This window comes from Spermophilus citellus (assembly GCF_964194105.1).
Source record: "Spermophilus citellus genome assembly, chromosome: 3".
Lineage (NCBI taxonomy): Eukaryota > Metazoa > Chordata > Mammalia > Rodentia > Sciuridae > Spermophilus > Spermophilus citellus.
This window is the reverse complement of record NC_138184.1, coordinates 128,553,375-128,577,402: the sequence shown is the minus strand read 5'-3', so window position 1 is coordinate 128,577,402 and position 24,028 is coordinate 128,553,375. Positions and strand designations below refer to the sequence as shown.

Here is a 24,028-nt window from a genome sequence, read left to right as displayed (position 1 = left end):
GTTCTGGCTCAGAGGTAGAGCACTCGCCTACCATGCTTCAGGCACTGGGTTTGATCCTCAGCACCACATAAAAATAAAATAAAATAAAGATATTGCATCTACCTACAACCAAAAAATAAATATTAAAAAAAAAGAGTTTAACACAAGTATCCTTGTGTTTCCCAGAAGAATATAGATTATCAGTTCTGAAATCACTAGATATAGGGTGGAAAGAACAATCAAGTAAATGGTTGTGGGTAGTAGAAGCCAGATTTTTCACTGTTGGAGTAGGAGGTTACAGAAAAGCAAAGGAAAGAGGCTAGAATGATCCATGTGATAATGAGTCTAAGTTGGAGACATTGGTATAAATTTAAGTTTAGCTTACTATAGATACATATGACTGCATGTAGAATCATTTATAGACCTGTGTCTGTGCTGGTTAGTGTACATGCATATTTCCTTGCTCTCAGCTGAAAGAATCCAGAAGCATTGCCTCAGCATCAATGAATACACCCCAGAACCCAGATCTTGGTTTCTAATATCATTCTCCAATAGAAAACTAGGACTCCTTGGAGAAGTGATTCTAGAATTACTGCAGAAAATATGCAAGATTAGTCTGGGTAATCTTACAGTGTCTCAAAATAAAAAAGCAGTAAAACACACAATTATGAGGTATGACAAAGGAATAAGAGTCAACTGAAAAGAGTGCCCAGTAACCAGAGCTGGAACAAGCCAAGCAACAAAATAAACTAGCATTATATTAGAACACAAAGTACAAAATGAATACATATGAGTCCATACTTATATTGATTGATATATAATACACATATACAGATATATATATATATATGTGTATATATATATATATATATATATATATATATATATATATGTGTCATACTGAACAAATAAATGGAAGAGAATAGTCAAATAGCTGTTCAGAAGAACTGCAAATAGTGGCAGGCACAGTGGCACACGCCTGTAATCCCAGTGGCTCAGGAGGCTGAGGCAGGAGGATCGTGAGTTCAAAGCCAGCCTCAGCAACTTAGTGAGGTCCTAAATCAACTCAGTGAGACCCTGTCTCTAAATAAAATATGAAAAGGGCTGGGGATGTAGCTCACTGGTTAGATACCACTGGTTTCAATCTGAGGTAACAAAAAAAAAAAAGGATGAGGAGGAGGAAAGAAGAATAATTCCAAATAGTATATGTAGATACTTCCACTCATGGAGATGAAACATGACTTCACTCCTTATGCTTGGGATATGCATAGTGACTTTTTTTCCTAAAGGTACAGTATAAAAAGAGGAAAAAAGAGGGTTACTTACCCTTTAAGCAACCTGTAAGTAACCCTTATGTATACACAAAACATACATATATGTGTATGTATAACTTCATAGAATTGAACAAATGTTAGAGATAAAGAGGCATATTTGTAGATATTTCATAACTATAAAAGTTTCTATTAATCAAGATGCTATAACATTCCTAAATTAGTAGTCATCTATTGGATATATTGCAGTTTGGATATGAGGTTTGGATAAGCTCATATGTGAGATAAAACAGGAATGTTCAGAGGTGAAATGATTAGATTTTGAGAGTGGAAATCTAATCAGTGGGTATATCTTTTGATGGGTTAATAATTTGAATGGATTAATGGGTGGTAACTATAGGCAGGTAGGGCATGGCAGGAGGAAGTAGATCACTGGGAGTATGCTCTTGGGGATTATAGTATCCCTGACTTCTTGAACTCAATCTCTTTCTGCTTCCTGGCAATAGTATTAATGACAAAGTAGTATTATATTAGAACTGAAAACATAAAATGAATATCCCTGAGTCCACACTGACATTGATTGATAGATAATATACACATGCAGATATATATGATTTATTATATATTGATACATAGAAACATGTCTATCATACTGAATAAATGGAATTCTCATTCAAAATAATTCCAAATAGTTTATGTAGAATGAGCCAAAATAAACTTTTCCTCTTCTAGGTTGTTTGTGTCAGGTATATTGGTCACAGCGACAAAAAGCTGACTGAAACAGAATAGGATTTATTTATGCCAGAATTTTTGTTGTTTTCAATGGGACAATTAGCCACATTATCCACGTAACCACTTCCTCTGTTTGGGTTGTCTTGATTTTAATCCCTGTTAAATATGTTACAAATATTTTTTTCAGTTCATTTATCTTTCAGCTTTCTTCACTATTTTTGTTTGTGCATATATTTATGCAAGTTTTCAACTACAATGTAGAATCAAACCTTTAGTCTTTACTTTTATAGCTTCTTATTCTGTTCTTATGAAAGTTTTTCCACCCCAAGATTATAATATATTCTTCTGTGTCCTCTTCTGACAGTTGTACAGTTTTCTTTTTATTTTTAGTTCTATAATCTACCTGTACTTTTATTTCATATGTGGTATAAAGTATAGATATAACTTTATTTTGTTCCAAATGATTCCCCAACTGCTTTCACACTGTTTTGTTGTGTTGTTTTGTTTGTTTAATGTAGAGGGGTTTTTTTTGTGGCGAGATGGCTCCCAATTTTTTTAAAATATTTATTTATTTAAGTTTTCGGCGGACACAACATCTTTAATGTGGTGCTGAGGATCGAACCCAGGCTGCACGCATGCAAGGCGAGCGCACTACCGATTGAGCCACATCCCAGCCCTAGAGGATTTTTTTTAACTTTGTTTTTTATCTGTTTATTTTTTTATGTGGTGCTAAGGATCAAATCCAGTGCCTCACGTGCTAGGCAAGTGCTCTACTGCTGAGCCACAACCCAGACCCATAAATGTAGGGTTTTTTTTTTAATTTTATTAGCTATCGATGATGGACCTTTATTTATTGATTTGTTTATATGTGAGGCTGAAAATCAAACCCAATGTCTCACACATGCTAGGCAAGCCCTCTACCACTGAGCCACAACCCCAGCCCTAAATGTAGGGTTTTTTAAAACATTTTTTTCGTTGTCAATGGACCTTTATTTTATTTTATTTATTTATTATTTATTTATTTAAATGTGGTGCTGAGAATCAAACCCAGCACTTCACACATGCCAAGCAAGTGCTGTACCACTGATCCACAATCCCATACCTCTCACACTATTTACTGAAAAGAACTATCCTTTTTCCTGATTTGAAATGTCACTCTTCTCAGAAGCTACTTTGTTCCTCAGATCCCTTTATCTATCTTGCACCTGTGGCATTTTTTTTAATATTTTATTTTTTAGTTGTAGATGGACACAATATTTTATTTTTATGTGGTGCTGAGGATTCAACCCAGGCCCTCACACGTGCTAGGCGAGCGCTCTACCACTGAGCCACAACTCCAGCCCGTGTTGTTTTTAATAGGGTAACTTATGCAGTTTCTCCACAACCTCTATTCCCTGGCAACTCATCCTTTATCAGACCTCCTTTTTCCTCCTGTCCAGCCTGTGACCTTTGAAAAAAATGGACTAACAACACCTGGTGTTTGGGGCTCTTCTGGACCAGAAAGCAAACAGCATGTTCCAAAAATTCTAACTCCTTTTCACCCCTTTGCTCATTCTTCTGTCACAGGCAGTCAGGCCCTCTAAGCATAGGAAGCCACAGCAGCTCTTCAGCCAAGCAAGGGCTGGACACAGAGGGAAGCCAAGAGGCTCAAGGCAGATCTGGATAGTTCCTTGACAGTTTTATCCACTGTCCTGGTAAAAGACCTTCCCAGAAACTGGTATTTGCATATGGGTCTCTCCCTCCTGAACACATCTTTAGGTTCTTCTGCTGGTTCCTCAGGTTTTCCTTACTTACAGGCTATTCTTGGAAAGGGATAAGCTTCACCTCCTACCCCTCACTGACTCCTAGTCTCTGCACTTTCTGTCTGAGAGGTAATTAATCCTACTCATCATAGGCACTCACAAGGCAAGGGCACATCATTGTCTGGTTATTATTATTTTTCTGGTACTGGGATTGAACCCAGGGGCACTTAACAACTGAGCCACATCCCAGCCCTTTTTTTGTATTCCCCCCACCTTTTTGTATTTTATTTAGAGACAGGGTTTCACTGAATTGCCTAGGGCCTCACTAAGTTACTGAGACTGGCTTTGAACTCGTGATCCTCCTGCCTCAGCATCCTGAGCCGCTGGGATTACAAGCATTCACCATTCTCCCCAGCTGGTTAATCTTTTTAAAGAGGGAAAGGAAATAGAACTTAACACTAAGCTCTCCATAAATTCCTTCACCACATGTATTTTTTATGTTATTTGCAAAAAAAAAAAGGCAGCCAGAATACAGTATGTGACATTAAAATACTATTTCTGCTCAACAAATATTTATTGAATTCTGTGCTTTCTTTTTTTAAGAGAGAGAGAGAGAAGAGAGAGAGAGAATTTTTTAATATTTATCTTTCAGTTTTCGGTGGACACAACATTTTTTTTTATTTGGTGCTGAGGATCGAACCCAGCACCTCGCACATGCCAGGCAAGCACATTATCACTTGAGCCATATCCCCAGCCCTGAATTGTGTGCTTTCAACAGAGCAAGTCATCTTTTTCTCTCCACTATAGCTTCTGCTTCTGGAGAGTTCTCCATGGAGACTCATATTGAGCTGACTTGAAGCCAACTAAGCTCTGCTCTAAGCATGAGACTGAGGTGGTAGGACCCGCCTAACCCCTAAAACTCCCAGCCTTCAGACATGCAGTGGCCTCAACGGGAGGCAACAGCCTTACTAGTCACTGGAACTAGAGACCAAACCAAACACCATCTTCCAGGTGGGGTCATGACCCATGACCAAAGCATTTGTGAGAACATCATTCTGGGACTCACTAGAAAAAAACACAAGAGGGCAGGTCTGAAGGGATCTGTTTTACCTTGTTTGTTGCCATGTCATAGCCTCCCACCCACATCCACCTCGTGGGCAGTGGAAATGGGGTTCCTCTGGGTAGAATGGGCAGGCTGTGAAAAGTAGGGCCGTGAAAAATACCATAGAACACAGGAAGTAATTTTAAAAGCCGGGCAGGACAGGCTAACTGATCTTAGGAATGGAACTTCCACACTAAAAAGAGCAAAATGGAGCCCCCCACTTGCTTTGTTTATATTGGGGAACATCAGAGGTTTTCCATGGAATGTTCTTTGCCAAATAAGGTAGGAGGTGGGCGTGTCCCATTGGGTTACGCCCAACTCTTGAGGGTCTTCCTAGTAGAGCAGAGAGAGAGGTCATGTGCCTTGGGCAGTCTAATGCGCTCAGGGGAGCCTAAGATAGTTCCCAAGGATAAAACCTAAATCTCCCTGGCTTTGATACCAAGTGAAGGCCCCCAAGTAATTCACAGATGCCTTCCTACAACTGCCCATGATGGGGTCAGTTTCTGTTCTCAGGGACAATGGTAAATGTTAAAGACTTACAAAGAATGGAGACTTTTTTGACAAGAGAATTAAAGGAGGGAAAGTGGGTAAGAAGGAACCCATGAGAGAATTGGGGCCTGACACAAACACAGGATGTGTCTGTGCCCAACAGCCTTCAAGTAGGAGGTTACCTCACAGGGACAGACACCTGAGTGACATGGACTCCAGGGACCTGCTATAGGAGCAGAGGGGCCACCAGTAGTGCTGCTGGGTACCTCATGACCAGAGTGACAGCCACTTTCCTGGAACAGCCTCCCCCAGACCCTCAGAGGGTATGAGCTAAGAGACCACCACCACAGGGAAGACCCTCATGGTCCCTTGGTACAGAGTCAAGGAGACTAGATGGACTCTGACTCCATCAGAACTCCTGCACATGACTGGGCAAAGAGCTGCTGATGGCACCAGCACCAGAGGGAGAATTCTCAAAGCCATGGTTGACATAGACATTGGTCATGTTGGTAGAGAAGGAGTGCTCCGGGCAGAAAGCTGCGTTGGCTGTTGCTGCCTCTTTGATTTGCTTCTGTTCCAGCACCAGAGCTGGGTTGACATCAGGCCCTGCAGAGATATAGGGACAGAGACCCACACTCAGGTAGGCAGGCAGGGGACACAGACACTGACACAATCAAAGAGGACCTGAGGCCCCAACACCTGCACCTCCCCTGCTCCTCCCCTGCACTTGTTCTACCCTGCCAGTAGCCATTTCAGCCAGCCTCCATGGTACCCCACCCATCTGTTTTTGTAAGCATGCTCTTAGGGAAAACCCTGAAACCAAATTTCTTTCTCCCTTTCTTCCTGGGACATCTGGTGCCAGCATCCATAGCTAACCTTACTCTAAGAGATGCTATTCCTTATTATGTACAACACTCAGGACACAATGATCCCACAGGGTGCTGACTGTTCTTGCCTTTCTGGGTCACTGCCTAAGTGATCTAAGCCTCAAGGTGGGAGGTTCTGACTGATGTGCAAGGGTGAGTTTCTGCAAACTCCTGGCCACTCCTACACCCCCCAGGCACTCTGGGAACCTCCAAGAAGCAGTACCACCTGTGGCTTTGAGGCCTGAGTCTCCCCTTCTCAGGGCAGACCTGAGGAGATGGTCCTCCTTGCCCCTTGCTTGGGTATCACCCACCATCCCCAGTGCACATATCTTCTCTTTCAAAGAGGGTCATGAAGTTCTTATAAGAGAATATGGTGTCACAGTAGGAACACTGCAGCTGTGGGCTACAACCCTCTCTCATTTGACCAAGTCTGTGATCTGGGGTAGATGTCCCAGTTTCCTCATCTGTACAGTGAGAATGATAATAAAATCTACTTCTGGGGATGACAAGAGAATCACAAATATGTTGGTGTACAAATATACTCTTCTATAAATGTTTTCTATTAATATTATATTTCTAATACAGTCTAGTGGGGAAGGGGTAAAATTGAACTCCTCACACCTTCGCCACCCTGAGAGCCAGAAAAACCCTCATCCTCAGGGGCTTAGTTTAAATCTCTGTGGGGATTGATTTTTCCCCACCTTTGGTACATCCCCACCTTTTTTTTTTTTTTTTTTTTTTTTTGGTGAGACATGGCCTCACTAAATTGCTTAGGGCCTCGCCAAGTTACTGAGGCTGGCTTTCAACTTGCAATCTCTTGTCTTAGCCTCCCAAGCCACTGAGGTTACAGCCATGTACCACTGTACCTGGTGTAGAACATGATTTTTAATAACCATGTCCATCATAAGGATACAGGGAAATGGGCAATTGCACAAGCTGCTGGTACAAGTTTAAATGGTAAAATTTTCTGAAGGGTATTAATAATTGGTATTAACAATCAACATCCACAGGCCTTCTCTAAAGAAATATTGGAGGATTAGGCCAAAGACTTAGCCACAAGTTCACTCACTGCATCACTGGTAATAATAATGTAAAATCAGAAATAATTTAATGTCCAATAGTTGGCAGCTGGTTAAATAAATCATGGTAGAACCATAAAATAACATGATGTTTTCAAACTATGGGTTGCCACCCATTAAGTAGTCATGAAATTAACTTAGAAGATTAACACCAGCATTTTTTAGATTAATGACGGGATAGAACCAAAAATGTCAGAATGTTTCACATATAATAAGGACAAGCATTATTTTATTTGTGAATCATTTGTCTTAGTTCTATGTATCTACCTATTTGCTCACACTCATCACCTCTCAACATAAAATATATTTCTTGGTTGGTATGTGTAGAGCACTTGCCTAGTATGTGCAAAGCCCTTGGTTTGATCTATAGCAATTCAAAACAGAATTGTTGCTGTTGTCATGGTTGTTGAAAATCATGTTTTTTAAAATCTGACTTCAGTGCAGGGAGTGGGCCACTGAAGCAGTCTTTAAGATACGATCCACTGACAAAGAAGGATGCTCACAACATGTCAAGTTAAAAACAGTAACTTCCTGGGGAGGGGAGGGGGGATAGTAGGGGATAGGAAAGGTAGCAGAATACAACAGTCACTAATATGGCATTATGTAAAAATGTGAATATGTAACAGATGTGATTCTGCAATCTGTATTTGGGGTGAAAATGGGAGTTCAAAACACAATTTGAGTCAAATGTATGAAAGATGATATAACATGAGCTATGTAATGCTTTAAATAATCAATAAAAAATAAATAAATAAATAAATAAAATAATTATTAAAAAAAAAAAAAAACAGTAACTTCCAAAACTCAAAGTCTCTGTCAGTCATGCTCCTGACATTTTTTGTTAGCGCTGTGTCTCCCTGAGTTTTTCTGGAGGGCACATACCATTGTTGTGGTTTTTATCATAACTGTAACAGCCTGGAAAAAACAGGTCCAGGACTCACCTACATAGCTAAGGATGACTGGCAAGAAGACCAGGCCATGCAGCATGCCCATCAGGGTGATCAGTAGGTTGAGGCGGAAGAAGAAGATCTGTATGAGCTGGGCATCAGCAAAGCCCAGGATGAGGATGCCCGGCAGGTTGGTCATGGCCACCCCAGCAAATACCTGACAGGATGGATCACAGCCAAGAGTTAATTAGGACACAAAGTGTTAGGTGGGGCACAGGGAAACCCACCCCACTCCACTCACTGCACTGCCCATGGAAATGGTAGCTTCCTTGGCCCTCTCCACGTGGGTGGGTTTGGTGCTGATGGCAAAGGAGCGGGTGATGTGGGATACAAACTCCACAGACATGCCCACTGCCTATAGGAGAGAGGGGGCTTTGTCTGAGAAGACAGAGGAAGAAGTGGGGAATGAGACAAGAGTGGCAGGCATCAATTCTGTACAGAACTGGGAGTATCCAATGACTCTGGATCCCCAACCACCCCTCCAAGGGTTCTTTATCAAGTTACCATAACGAGGTTGATGAGGGACACAGCATTGTAGCTGATGCCCCACAAGGCCATGAAGCCAATGGTGTCCGAGAGGATCATGATGATGCAGAGCAGGTTGAGGAGGCCCGATCGTATGTCCAGGCCCAACAGGAGGTAGCAGACAATGAAGGTGGGCAGGAAGCAGAGGGCAAGTGCAAAGACTCCCTCTGGGAGAACAGTCAAATACTGCTCGTAGAACACGTTGGTGATCCTGCCAGAGAGCATGGTCACAGCACAGGCCTTGAGTGCCTTTCTAATGGGCAGGATCCCCCCATTTCAGAAGGAGAATACTGAGGCCGGGAGAGGCACAAATTGGTGTATTAACCAGCATGGGAAATGATCAGGCTCCAGGCCACTACTGGAGCCTTCAGATCTGAAGCTGATCCTTGTCTCTTGCAACTGCTCAAAAACCTGCTGCTCTGACCTCCCATTTCCAACAGTTACCCCCACCTTCTTCTGGCCCAGCCCCCTAGGTCCTCACGTGTAGGGGAAGACCTCAAAGTCTGGATCTGTCCCGGGCACCTTCCGCAGGTCAGCAGTGATGTTGGCTGCCAGCAACTGGGCTGCCTGCAGAGCTTTTGTGTAATCCTGTGAGTTCTTCAGGGGCTTGTGGTAGGCCATGAACTGGGAGGCTGGATGGCCATGGTGCATGGGAGAAGGAAAGTCAAAGGTCATAAGGTAGCCAGGCACGATGGTGCATGCCTGTAATCCCAGCAGCTTGGGAGGCTAAGGCAGAAGGATCACAAGTTCAAAGCCAGCCTCAGAAAAGCAAGATGCTAAGCAACTCAGTGAAACCTTGTCTCTAAATAAAATACAAAATAGGGTTGGGGATATCGCTCAGTGGTTGAGTGCTCCTGAGTTCAATCCCTGGTAACCCCTAAAATAAAGTCAAAACTGTTCAGGACACCCTCAAAGCACTCTAGGGACAATGACAGGATTCAGAGCTCTGCCACCCCCATCCAAAATTCATAGTAAATTTTGTGTGTAAGGGGCCTGCATTTTCATTTTGTACCAGCCCCAAAAATTCTGTAGCTGGTCCTACCACTGTGGGAGGCCCAAGTCCAGGCCTGACCTTGATAGATAGAACCCAAAGAAATCTCCCTTGTGAACCTAAATCCCTCCCTGTAAATATGCATTGGATTTTTCAAATTAATTGTGTTTAAAATTCATATATTCCTATAGGAAAAGACTAGAAAAGAAGACAGAAAAATGAAAACCACTGAATTATAATAGCTGTGGCTTATGGCTCCTGCCAGCAAGTATAATAAAAGTTATTTCTTAATTGTGTATAGTGGCATGAGCATCAGGAAAAGAAATAAGAGATCTATGTAGAGGAAAAAAGGAAAAAAGAAGAGAAGTGGACCTGGACATACACAATCTTCAAGCAGGAAGGTGACTTCAGAGCTTCTCACTAGCCCTCTAAATCACCTGGAAGTGGTTCACACCCAGATGGCCACCCCAAACCAGAGATTTAGGTCTGGTAGGTCATGGTGAGTCCTGAGAACTTGCATTTCTAACAATTTCCAGGTGATGGTGATGCATATCCAGGGTTTTCCCTTTGAGAAGTGTTGCTGTAGAATAACCTAGTGCACACATGAGGAGACTAAGGTTGGAGGTGGGTACAAACCTGCCCCAGGTCATGGAATGGAAGAATGGCTCCCTGCATGCCCCCTCCATGACATGACCTGCTTCTCTGTTCCTAACTGAGATATGCCACCCCTTTCTGTCCACACTGACTCTACATAGCCTGTACTGCCCAAGGACCAGGGCTGAGGCAGATGTGGGGGTACCTTTCTTAGAAGATGGGAATTTCATGGAAGAGTTAATTGGGCAGGTGAGTGAGTAAGCTACACAGTCAATTTGTAGCTAAGATTTCAAACTGTGACTTGTTTCACTACAAAGCGAGAGAATCCATTGGTAGCTCCTTCACCCACCTTCAGACCCATCTCCACACCTGCTCCACTGGGGTCCCTATGCTGAGTGTATATATAGAGAGTTAGATATAGCTGACTTCTCATGCAGATGGCTGTCTGGTTCTACCACCTGCTGTATGAAGCTAACATCATGGTCCTTTTTTCCTGTGTGTATCCCTTTTTGCTGTTGATGGTTGCTGGGATTGCACTATAGCAAGACATCCTAACTCATTCAGCCATCTGCCTTCTACTGACATCTGAATATGATTTATGCATTTGTGAAAAGGTGCTTAGCCCAGGGTTAGTGTAGGAGGCTCCTAAGTATGACAGAAGCTGCTGAAAGAATGTCACAAAGTTCATGCTGATCATGAACTTGAGGTGGTTGAAGAGTAAAGTGTGAGGATGTGGACTTGGGAAATAGGACTCTTGCTAACAGGGCCTGAACAATTAGAATCTGTCCCCTTCCCCATAGGAGGGAGTAAAGAAGATGTAAATTAGAAAGGTTATTTCCTGGGACCCTTAGGGACCTCTGAAGCAGCTGACTTTGGGTCTTCCCACCAAACAAGGTCATGCTTACCTAAAACCTGGCCATCTGGGCCCAAATTCACAGAGCTGCTGTATGCTGCCAGGCCACTGTAAGGAGGAGGCCAGGACAAAGGATTAGTGGGATGAGGCCTCCTCCTGTCTGTTCATCTCTCTGCTCCCCAGAGAGGCTTCACCTTGCCCCCTTGTGCCCCTCTGGATCCATCCCCTTCTGGGGTCCACAGTTCTACCCACCCTCCCCAGTGGAAGCCCCTCTCTGAGCCTACCCTTTGGGACATTTGATGTTGGGCACATCACTCAGGAACCAGGGAAGATACTTGTGGAATTGCTCCACTGTGGGCCGCACGGGGCCCAAGGTGAAGCTCATGCAATTCTTTAAGCAGTTCCAGGAGTCTGTAGAGAAGGGGGACTGTGAGCAGCAGCACCTCAGGTCATGCAGCTCCTGCTCTGAATCCCCTCTCCTCTGCCCCTATCTAAGGCACCCAGCTCCTAGGGAGATTTGTATTTGTCATTTCTAAATGTGGGAAATGATCCCCTCAGTTATAGAAACCCTGGCACCTAGGATCAGGTGGGGAAGGGGAGTTTGGGGCAGGAAACACAGGCTCTCCCTCTACCTACAAATGCAGCAGATACTGACGCAAAATCATGCACCAGCCTTAGCTCTACTCCTGACTCCTCCACCCAATGCCCATAGTAAACATGCCCCCTGAGCATGGCACAATACTCTTAAGAGACACAAGGGTATGAATGCTGGTGGGTCACACACCCAAGTATTCCTCAGGGACTCCTGAGGCTTACTCTGTGCCCTTGGCCCCAATGGTCACTGCTGTAGAGGTAGCAGGCTGAGAGAGGAGCTCACCACTCCTTTCCTTTCTCTTGCTTCAGTTTCCCCAAACTGTAGTGGGCAATGAGCCCCCTAGGCCCCACACTTACTCTCGGTTGAGGGGCAGAACTCATCCTTATTGGGACCAGAGATATAAAGGCGGCAGCAGGAGGATGGAGTCAGCCAGTCAATGAAGTCATCCACCCAAGAGGACGCAGAAATGGCCAGGTAAGACCTGAGGACAGCAGGAGGAAGTGAGGGGCCAGGACTAGCAGGGAGGGTGGTGGGTCATTCCTGTAGCTTAACCCCCATGCTAGGCCTCCCCAGGCGTTTGATTGCAGGTGGGCTAGGCAGTAGCAAAGCAGGCAGTAAGAGGGCATAGGAGGAGAGTGGAGGATGAAGATAGGAAGCAGGCTGGGGTACTGGGTTGGCCTGCACTTACTGATCAGGGAATTCAGTGGCATACTGGATCTTCTGGGTTAAGGAGAAGCTGTCACAGCCTGCGCTGGAACAGATGGCATTCATGCCTGCCTCACTGGAGAAATTGTAGCCTGAGGTGGTAACAAAGTACACCGGGGGCCCCACCTCAAAGTATTGATTCATAAAGAGGAAGTAGTCCAGCATGTATGAGTCCTGGGAAGGAGGATCGGAGAGTGTCAGGAGACCATATGTGCCCCTAGAAGTACATGCTCAAGGGTGGGTAGACCTGTGGACCCCAGAAGGGGATGGATCCAGAGGGGCACAAGGGGGCAAGGTAAAACCTCTGGCAGAGGTATACTCAGAGGAAACATGCAGGTACACACAGAGGTACATGCAAAGGTACACACACAGAAGTACACTCAGAGGTACACATAGTACACGTTCAGAGGTCACACACAAGGTACACATAAAGAGGGACAGAGAGAAGTACACAATCAGAAATATTCTCACAGATGAACAGTGCAGTTACAGAGATTTCAGATATACCTACAGATATACATACTCTGATGTTCACGCATGTAGGTATAATCACAGGTACATGCACAGAAATATGCTTATAAGGAAGAACAAGCTCAGAGCAACACACCCACCCTACACAACCCCCCACTCTCAAACTCATGAACATGGACATATATGGCACATAATTTTATCCCTTCCCACTATCTCCAGTCTGCCACAGCCAGTCTAACAAGCTGAACTGTGACTGGCCCATATTTGCATATACTTGTAAATATTTGTGTGCATACACTAGAGGCCACGCACCAGGCATCTTCATGGTCTGTTCCCTTCTATAACGTAAAAACTCAGTGAAAGCAGGGAAGATGGCAGAATAGGAAGGACCAGGAAAGGCACCGGCCTATCTAATGTAACTAACTCAGGACTCTGAACTCTATTGAGGGATGGAAGCTTCCAGAGTAAAGCTTGGATGGTAAATTAAAATTACTTCTGTCAATTTCAGCTCTCAGCACAGTAATAACTACTCATTCTCCACCCCATCCAAGGCATGAATCTGTGTATGCATTCCAGAAGCAACTTACACAAGTTTTACAGGAGCCAGGACAGGAAATAAGGTCTTTCAGATATCAAATATCTTAGTTCTGACCACTGATCATTGCTTCTATCTTAGTGATGCTGACACACAGGCAAGCAGTCCTTATTGCTATTCCCACCACCATTGTTGCAACCTTTTTTACCTCATGCTAAAGTGACTTCAAGGAGATTCAAAGAGTAAACACTTGTTTGTTTTTCCTCCCTTATTTTTCCTTTTTTCTCCTTTTGGGCTATACATTTTTTAAAATACCTTTATTGTATTTATTTATTTATTTTTATGTGGTGCTGAGGATTGAACTCGACTCACACATGTGAGGTGACTATTCTACCACTGAGCCACAACTCCAGCCCCTGAGCCATACATTTTTAAACTAAAATATTCAAAAAGATCTACAAAAATGGGAGAATTTAGACACCAGCACATGTGCCCAGAGAAAGTTGCAAGCTCAGAAAAGACCTAAGAAGATATTAACTCTACACCTTAGGCAATCCCCAGCACAGAGATACTAATAATAAATAAGAAAATGAACAATTTTAAAAAGCAAATCTTGGGCCAGGGTGAGAGCATGATCTCCAGAATATATTATAAAGCTACAATGTAAAACTCAAATTAGAGTACATTATAAGACTCAGTGTTCATTTTTCAACAACAAAAATAAAATTTCAAAACATACAAAGAAAAATAAAAATATGGCCCATTTTTACAGAAAAAAATAATGAACAGAAAGTGTCCCTGGGCTTCTACTTGATAAAAGCAGCACTTGGTTGAAAAAATGGTAAGGTGTTAGTTGAAACCAGGACTAAAATCATGGACATGTTGGTGCATACTCTACTTGAAGTAGAGCTACAGTATTCAAAATAGTGTAGTACTGGCATAATAACCGTAAGGACAGACATATAGATCAATGGAACAGAATAGGAATCCAGGAAAAACTTCTCACATATATGGTCAAATGATTTTGGACAAGAGAGCCAAAAATTTAATGGGGAAACAGACTTTTTAACAAATGTGTCAGGAAAACTGGATATCCACATGCAAAGTAATTAAGTTTGGACCTTCAACACCATATTACAAAAAATTACTCCAAATGAATTGATACCTAAATATAAGACCTAAAGCTATAAAACTCTTAGAAGAAAAGGTAAATCTTCATGACATTGAATTTGGCAATGATTTCTTGGATACAACACCAAAGGCATGGGTAACAAAAAATAGAATAAATATGACTTTATGAATATTTTTTAAATTCATGCATAAAAGGATACTATAAACAGAATTTAAAAGCGACCCACAGAAAGAGAGAAAACATTTGCAGATCACATATCTGACAAAGGACTGATATCCAGAATACACAGAGAACTCTTAAGACTCAACAACAAAAAGAACAAGCAGCCTGATTAAAAAACGAATGAGTAAAAGGACTGAAATAGACATTTTCCCAAAGAAAATATACACATGGCCAATGAGCACTAATTATTAGGGAAATGCATGTTGAAACTACAATGAAATAAATACCCCTTCACACACATTAGGATGATTATTATTTTAAAAAAATAGACTGAGGGTTTAACTCAGTAGTACAGTGTTTATCTAGCAAATGCATGGCCCTGGGTTCAGTCCCCAGCACCACGGGAGATAATTTAGAAAACAATAAGCGTTGATGAGGATTTTACAAACTGGGTGTGTGCTCAGCAAATTGACAATTCACTTCCTGTGACCAGCCAACTCATATGGACAGCCCTCTGGACTCAGGATATCTCTCTTACTATGGACTGAAGCTGGCACTCAGATTTTGCACTTTTCAAACATGGATGTGGCTTCCCACTCCAGGTTCACAGAGGATAGTGAGCAATTCTGCATGCCCTGGCCCACACAACCCCCACCTGCCGGGTGCTGCTTCCCCTCCCAAATCTCAAGGGACCAAGGGCTTGGAAGATTCCCCAGGCTCACCTTGGGCAGAGCTAGCTCCTGGTCCAGTCCCACACTGAGGTAGCTGATGTAGTAGAGACTCACTCCAAACAGGGCCAGAAACAATACCAGCTGAGGAGAGAACTGCTGAGTGAGAACCTCACCACCTTCCATACCTCCCATTTTCTCCCAGAGTTGAATCTGGCTGGGGCATTGTGGGAAACATCCTGGAGTTGGGCTGACTCAAGCTCCAACCTCCTGGGCTTGTGCAACCCCTTCACTGTTTTTTTTTTTTTTTTCTGTGGGGGGGGGGGCTTTTTTGTTGTTCTTTGTTGCTGTTGTTGTTGTTTAGGTACTCAGGGATTGAACCCTGAGCCACATCTCCAGCCCTTTTTAATTTTGAGACAGAGTCTCACTAGGTTGCTTCAAGCCTATGATCCTCTTGCCTCAGCCTCCCAAGCAACCCTTCCATTCTTTATCCTCCTCTCTGGTAATCCACCTGGGTGGTGTGGTCCTGCACCCCTCAACCCACTCACCACAACACGGCGAGTGATCCTGTGCAGCAGGAAGGGAACATATGTCTTGCGGAAGGAACGGAGCAGAAGCCCCTCATTGTGCTCAGGTGGGGGCAGGTTCTGGGACTTGCAGCAGCAGAAGAAATCGGGCCTGGAAGCCTGACAGGGAGGCAACCTCTCAGGATAGCAGACCTCAGGGGCTGCCTACCCGTAAGGACTGCCACTGTCACTAAGACAGCCAGTGTGTTGTTTTCTTTACTTTTGTTATCTGTCTTGATCAGATATCTGAATTTTACACCCATCACAGAACCACCAACTAACTTGTGTTAACTTCTCATTTATGTTTTATTTTACAACCTTGTGTACTTCAGGAGATTTTATCTTATTTCCAAGAGTTACCAAAAAGAAATTATCTTTCCATGGGAAATTTTAATACATGGCCCCAACAATAACCCCTGTAAGCATAATATCCACCCCCCCACACTCTCTGGGCCATCTGTGTGGCAATGAGACCACATCTTGCAACCAAGGTGGGGACCCAGTTAGAGTAGGTCCCTTGGTCCTAACCCAACTGACCCTACCTCCTGCCTCTTGCTGTCCAGGGAAAGCAGGGCCACAAAGGCTGTCATCTGCAGCAGGAAGTCAAGGATGATTGCAAGGCCAGAGGTCAAAGCAAAGGTTTGCACAGCTGGCATGTGAGTCAGGGCCCCTGTGTTAGGGAGGGGATTGTCAGAGTATCCTAGCATCACAGGCAGAGTGGGTGCCTTTACAGGGAAGGGGTCTGCTGGCACCCACTGCCCTCGAGAACTTCTGGCTCCTAGTACCAACCCAGAGGGCTAGCACCTGGAGGAGAGTTTTTCCCAACTTACCTAGGAAGAAGCAGATGGCCTCTGAGAGGCTGCACAGCAGCATGCTGGGGGCCACACTGCCTAGGGCTCTGCCAATGTGGGCCTCTCGCTGCTCCCCAGGCATTCGAGGCAGCCGCTGTGGGGAACAGTAGGCAGAGGGTCCAGGATCCACCAAGGGCATTGGCCCTCAAAGATCAGCAGTAGGCTAGTAGGTGCTCATAGACTTGACTAGGCCTAAGAATTGGCCTGAGAATTGACCTTCTCAAATCAGGGACTGACACTGCTAACACTCTACAGAAGCACATTTTGCTTCCAAGATCTGGCCTGGAGAAATGCTCCAGGATATCAATAATATGCTTATTCCAATCATCCCCATAACGCTAAACATTTGCCTGTAGTGAGTGGCCAAATGGACTCTGATTTGTGCTTATTGTGGTTAATATGCTAACACAGAAAACTTTCCCCAGATGTTCCATAAGTTTAACAGAAAACAAGTTCCAAATGAATGTGTACATGTCAATACATGCTATTTTCTAGAGGTATAAACCTGAGTGTTGGTGTATAGAAGAGTCTACAAAAATGCCCAGCAAAAAAAAAAAAAAAAAAAGAAAAAACTCGATGTGAGGTTCTGTCTGGTGGGGATGTTGGGGATGTGGGGATGCATGTGGGAATGGAGAACTCCTCCCTTCTTACCTGGTACTCCAGAACAAAGATGAAGATGTTGTCAGCTCCCACAGCCAGCACCAGGAAAGGTACTACTTGGAGGATGACCAGGGAGGAGGGGATGCCCAGGTAGGCGAAGAAGCCCATGGCAGCCGTGACTGCTCCCAGCACTATGACCACCCCACCCAGGCCCAGGGTGGCCTTGGACTCCACCTGCAAAGCAACTAGGTTCAATCTCCTGGACACCGGAGGATCTATCCTCCCCACTCCCTGGGCTGAGGCAGGTAGGCACCCTTAGTACTCGCAGGTACTCAGTGACGCCTACCTCAGGGAGCTTATGTCTGCATTGATGCCCCTCTGTAGAGCCATACTCCTAAGACAGGCCCACTGTACCCAAAAGCACAGGTACACCTGCCACATCTTGGAGTCCTTGTTGCAAGAAGTTTTAACTATTAGCTTTGCATCTGGACAAGTGGAGATATTTCAGGGAGCAGAACGAAAATTCTTGACCTTTGAACATAAAACACTTCCAAGAAATATCACCCTTTGGGAGAGACTTTTTGGATGTCTCCACCTTACTATTTTGAGGTACCCTGGTTAGGAAGGTTTTAGAAGATTGGCTGGAGAGGTCCCAGACTCCGGGACCCCTTGCTGTGTCCATCTGACTCTCACCACCACTCGTTTCCAGTTGGAGTAGCTGCCCAGGGCCAGAGAGATGTATGCAAAGATGACGATGTAGCTGATGGCAAAGACGGGCAGGTCCTTGATGGTAGTACGGTTGATTTCATCCTCCAGAGAACGCTGCAAACATACCAGCCAGCCCACTATCTACATGTTGATCCAGGTACTGGGTGACCTGCTTGGAGCCCAAGTGAGGTTCCAGGAATGGCCATCACAAACACCCTGTCTGGGTGGGCATTCACTTCCTAGAGCCACCCAGGAAGGGGCAGGACTAGGACAGGGACATGGGAACTGACCCAAGATCACTGGGATTGTAACTGCAGAGCCAAAGACTCTGAGCTCCTACCTCAGCCATGAAAGCAACTTGGAATGTGCCCGCCATCCTATGCTGGAAGGCTCGCATCTCCTCTATGAAGGCCTCCTCCCAGAGCTTGGCCTGGGCCAGTCGGGGGTCCTCAGCAGGATAGTTGTTGATGGAGAAGGTCATGACCAGGGCCTCTGCCTCAGAAAAGTCCTTACCTGTGATAAGTAACATCCAGCCCTTTTGCAGTTGCACCCCTGCCTTTCTCCACCTCCAGCTACATCCCAGTTTCCCTCCCCTCCTCTCCACACCTGCTCCTTCCCATTGCTCATGACCTTTCCCTCACACCCACTTCCCTCTCTAAGCCAAATGCAAACTCTTTGGGCATAGGCACAAAACCAGAACCCCTGAGAAAACGGGGTGACAGAGAGGGGAGGCAGTACAGCTCATCTGCAGCCCCCACAAACCAGGGCACTACAAGGCAATTAGAACACCCATCACCCCCACCCCCACCAATTGTTCCTGCCCAAATATTGCCACTTCCTTGGCCTCCCAGGGCCCACCCAGCTTACCTTGGTACCCCCCTACAGCGAGGAAAGGGAAGACAGGGGCCCCATAGTCAGCTATGCAGCTCAGGGCCAGGGCTGTGCCATCTTTGAAGGTGAGAGGGGCACTGTAAGGAGACCACAAGAAGAAAGAGCCTTTCCTGGCCCTGCCTAGGTTCATTCAGGCCCACCCCATCCCAGGTCCACTGTGCCCTAGAGAAACACTGGCTGCTGATTGCCTGGCCCAGTGAGTCCCTAATGGCTCACAACCAAAAATATTGCATTTAGGCCCCAACCTTCAATGGTAAAGCTGCCCTTAAGCACCTTTCTGTGCCAGGCAGGGGCTGAAGGCTGAGTCTGTGCTTCCCACATCCCCTTGCGCAGCCAGACCTTCCATGCCTGCCATTCACAGATGAGCATAGGGGTTGGGAGTCAGGACTTGAGCCATGGTGTCCTGCTCTGGTCTCAGTACCACTTGTTGGCTTCTTTCTCCCATTCAGACCTCAAACCCTATAGATGCTGTATTAAGATTCTGGGTCCCAGAGCCCAGAATCTGTGTGTACAAAGACTATATTACCTTTGGGCAGGCCTGTCCCCTTCAACTTAACCCTTTCTGTGGAGTATATTTTTGTGGAAATACAATAGGATACAAAGCTCTCTACTTGCCTTCTGGGCTCTGAGAAAGTAAGTGTGTAGGTCACCAGCTCCTCCTGGGAGTTCTGGCTGCTGTGTGACCTTGAGCGCACACCATACTCCTCTTAGCCTTTTTTCCTGTCTATGAAATGGGCATAATCAGATCACTCAAGAGTTGCAAGCATGCAAAATTAAAATAATACACAACAGCAGCACATCTGATCACTGACGTCCCCCAAGGCAGAGAATAGCTCCTCTCTGTTCTGCCATTTCTGAGGGACAGTTAGTATCTGGCTTGTGGCACAGACACTCTGGGAAGCAGCCTACACTTGGGGATTGGTCAAGGATAAAAAGCCAGTAGCAGGAAGGAGGAGGCAGAAGCCATTGGCACTTTCATCTAATCCAGTAGATCTCAAATATTGTGTGGATTGGGATCCCAGGAGTTCTGGAGTCTCTTGCCAGAGACTGCAAGGTCAAAACTATTTTCAGGGCTGGGGTTGTGGCTCAGTGGTAGAATGTTTGCCTGGCATGGGTGAGGCACTGGGTTAGATTCTCAGCACTACATTTTAAAAATAAATAAATAAACAAACAAATAAATAAATAAAGGTATTATGTGCATCTACAACTAAAAAATATTTTTTGAAAAAACTATTTTCAAGGACTGGGGTTGTGGCTCAGTGGTAACATGCATGAGGAGCTGGGTTTGATTCTCAGCACCACATACAAATAAATAAAATAAAGGTCCATCAAAAACTAAAAAATATTTTTTTAAAAAACTGTTTTCATGGAACAGGGAGGGGAAACATGGGAGGAATAGATGAACTCTAGACAGGACAGATAGGTGGGAGGGGAAGGAAGAGGGCAGGGAGTTAGCAAGAATGGTGGAATATGAATGAACATCATTATCCAAAGTACATGTATGAAGATATGAATTGGTGTGAACATACTTTAAATATAACCAGAGATATGAAAAATTGTGCTGTATAAGTGTAATAAGAATTGTAATGCATTCTGCTGTCATTTATTTTTTAAAAATCAATTAAAAATAAAAGAAAAAAATATTTTCATATTAGCACAAATATACTGTTGGCTACTTTAGCTCTCATTTGTTCTTGAAGTCCACTTTGAGGAACTCTGTCCACTGCCACCTCAGCCTCTACTACTGGGAACTCCTGCTGCTTTTCCTCTGCCCAATGGCCTTGTTCACATCCTATTTGTACCATTCAAAATGGGCGGGGCCAGGGACCAAACTCCAAACAAAATAAAAGTGTGGCTGAGACCAGCACTGAGACTCCCTGCCCTGTGCCTGTGGCCTGAAACAAACCACAGCTCTGTCCTGTCCTGAGAGCACCTTTCTCTATTCACCCTAAGTCATTCCTGGGCTACCAATGGCCCTGTGAAGCCAGGTACAGAGGCAAAAAAAAAAAAAAAAGTAGAACAATACATACATAAACATGAGCTGGGCCAATCTGATTCCTTCGAAGACTTAAACCAAGACCCTGCCAAGATCTCCACAGAAAGATCAAGTGGAATTGGAGCTAGAGGGACTGGATAGCCACATGCAAATCTGCTCCAAGGAGCTGGAACTCCAACAAAGGAGAATATGGGTCAGAGGAGTGCAGAATCAGGCACATGATAGCCCAAGTACAGAGATATGAATAGGGTAGGGCTGTGTTGCTAGCCAGTTCCTAAGAGTCTGTGGTAGCCCTACCTGCTCCTACCTTTGAACCCATGAAGGACTCACTTGGCACAGTAGAGATAGTGGTCCCTCCAGTCCACCTGGGAAGTCTGGCCCATCAGCGTCTGGTTAGCTGTGAGCAGCAGCAGTGTACGGTTATTCTGGAAGTATTGCAGCAAGCTATTAACACAGCAATCAGAGAGGCTGGCATTGTGCGGATTAAGAGGGGCATAGCAGATGTCCTGCAGGGAGATATTTCGTTGCTCCTCAGCTGACCACACCTGCAGGTGCCTCAGCCTCTCCTGTAGGTCCAGCACCTCCAGCAGCAGGTCCAGAGACAGGATTCCACTGAAGTTCTTGGGCCCTAGCAGCAGGGAGTCATATCTGTAGCTGGACCGGTTAGGAGCGGTCAGAAAAACCTGGTTTGTTCGGAAGAAGGGGCCAAAATGCTGGTCATGGAAAGCCTTTTCCTTCCGGGCTTGGCTTTTGGTGGCTGACCACAGTTCCACAGGATCGGTGGTGAGTTCTAAGAACATCATGCCAGTTGTCAAGGCTACCACTCCCATGATGGATACTGCCAGGATGGTCAGTGGCCATGAAGCTACCCTTGTGCCCCAGCTCTCAAAGAACTTGCCAAGTAGGGTGTGGGGGGAGAGGCTGCGCTTGTGAGAGAGGCTGGGGGCTGCCTGGGGCTCCTCCATCTTGCCTTTGTCCTTGTTGGAAACCACCCGAAGGCGTGCAAGGACAGTGTTAAGCAACACAAAAACAGAGCAGAAAATGATGATGAGGACCAGCCAGCCCGGCATCCGACCCATGTAGAAGAAAGGGGTCAGATCGCTGGGGCGAGCAATGATAGGACAGGATGCAGCACAGTCTTGGCAGGAGCAGGCTGTCATGCCATTGTCCTGGGTCTCATTGCAGGGTGAGATTTCCCCATTCAGTGGCTGGATCCCGCTCCCTTGGTCCTGGCTAGGCTCCACGAGGTGGAAGGTAATGTCCAACGGAGCCAGGCCATTCGATACATCTCCCTGGAAGTCGAGCCAGCGTTGAGCATTACAAAGGGCAGAACCATATACGCCACACATGCTGCCCACAGCCAGTGAGGCAGCAGCAGGGATGTGCACACGGCTACAGGACTCATAGGTCTCCTCCGCAAAGCTGCGCTGGTAGAAGGCATCATAGGCCACCACAGCAGGGGGATGGTCTGTGCCCACTGGGACAACACGGGTGACATTAATGAAGAGGCTTTGGTTGGGGCTGCAGGTGTTATGGCAGTGCAGATTTGCAAAGTTGTCAGAGCAGGCTGGGCAACGGGTGAGCAGAGCTTTGGTGATAGACATGCTCGTTTCCAGTGACACTAGTTGCTTGGCAGAGCAGCAGGCATAGGTGTTGTTTGGGCCATTGTAGAGGCGGGGACAGATACGCTGGAGGAGGGTCAAATGGTTACCTGTGACATGGCGGGCCGGTGTGTTGGACAGGCAGGACACATTGGACAGTGATATGAGGCCTCCGGACAACTCTGGGTTCTTTCCACATTCATCATAGAAGGCACAGTAGCCAGCCTGGTGGAGGGGTGTGTACAGCTCACCCTGGACCTGCAGAGCAGAGAGACATCATGCATGAACCCTGAGGCCAGTCACTGTCTAGGCAGTGAGCTGCTAAGGAGAGTGTGGGGGGAAAAAAGGACACAGAGCAGGGGGCTGTGGGAAGCCTCCTGGAGGCATGTGCTGGACCTAGAGTGTTGACGGAGGTGCAGTCAAACCACTCTTCCTGGAAGTGACAGGGTCACTCAAAGAAGGAGGTAACCCTGTCGACTACAGTTTAGGAAGGTCACACTGCTGAGGTTAGGGCTGATGGAGTCAATTCCAAGGTGTTCATAAACCTGTTGAACTTCCTCCCTATCATGTCAGTGGCTAAGGCTCTTGTGGAGAGTCTGTGCAGGATCTCCCTGTCCCACTCTCTGCTTACAGCCAAATGTCATCACTTACCTCCCAGACTTGAAAGTAAATTAAGACCTTAACAGGTGAAAGCCAGACTTCCTCCCAACCTCTGGATGCTCCAGGTAATACTTTCCAGGACCCCATCCCCTCAACACCTCCTTGACTCAGTTCTCCCTTAATTATAGGCCAAGACTCTACCACAGGGTCATGGACTTTATCCAGCTGCCTCTCCTGACCTTGTGTCTCTTCAATTCTGTGACTGGAGACCTTCTACTAGCAACCCTCCTCTGTGGGGCCTGGGACTCCCTCCAGGCCCTGAGGCCCTCTCTCACTGTCACCCAGCAGCCTCTGCCTGCTACCCAGCTGGCCTAGGCCCCAAGGAAGGCAGTAGGGGGTTGCCATGAGCACTGGACTCACCAAGTGCAGGAGCAGGCCCCAGAGCAGACAGTCCTGAAGGCTAGCCACCATCCTAGGGCAGGACAGGAATCAGCAGGAAACAGGAACAGCTGGAGACAACAGAGGGATGGCCCCTAGGAATATGCATTAAGTCAGTCTCCTATCCCTAAGTAACAGCCCTGGCCTGGCTGATTGGAACCAATAGGACTGAGCCCTGCTGGTTAATGATCTACCTGATTTTATTCCTCCCACCAACTGGCCCTGTTCCATGCCCTCCCGACTTAGTTGAGCCTCTTTGTGAAGGTGCTTGGGGTCCCCACTCACTTTCCAATGCTACTGAAGCCTTAGGAAGACTAAGCCAGCTGGGACAGAGACCCA

At 45.6% G+C, this 24,028-nt stretch overlaps 1 protein-coding gene across 1 annotated transcript; it reads right to left on the bottom strand.

The window, feature by feature from the left end:
• Positions 1-5,724: 5,724 nt before the first annotated feature.
• Positions 5,725-23,722, bottom strand: NPC1L1 (NPC1 like intracellular cholesterol transporter 1; the record flags this gene model as incomplete). The annotated part of the gene is made up of 19 exons (XM_081288183.1): positions 5,725-5,921; positions 8,202-8,364; positions 8,449-8,562; positions 8,712-8,943; positions 9,214-9,364; positions 11,223-11,278; positions 11,455-11,581; positions 12,122-12,246; positions 12,454-12,644; positions 15,493-15,582; positions 15,987-16,124; positions 16,547-16,674; positions 16,835-16,949; positions 17,507-17,689; positions 18,149-18,277; positions 18,504-18,676; positions 19,031-19,131; positions 21,381-22,909; positions 23,672-23,722. The coding sequence occupies 19 exons, from the start codon at positions 23,720-23,722 to the stop codon at positions 5,725-5,727; spliced, it is 3,993 nt and encodes a 1,330-aa protein (XP_081144309.1).
• Positions 23,723-24,028: the final 306 nt, after the last annotated feature.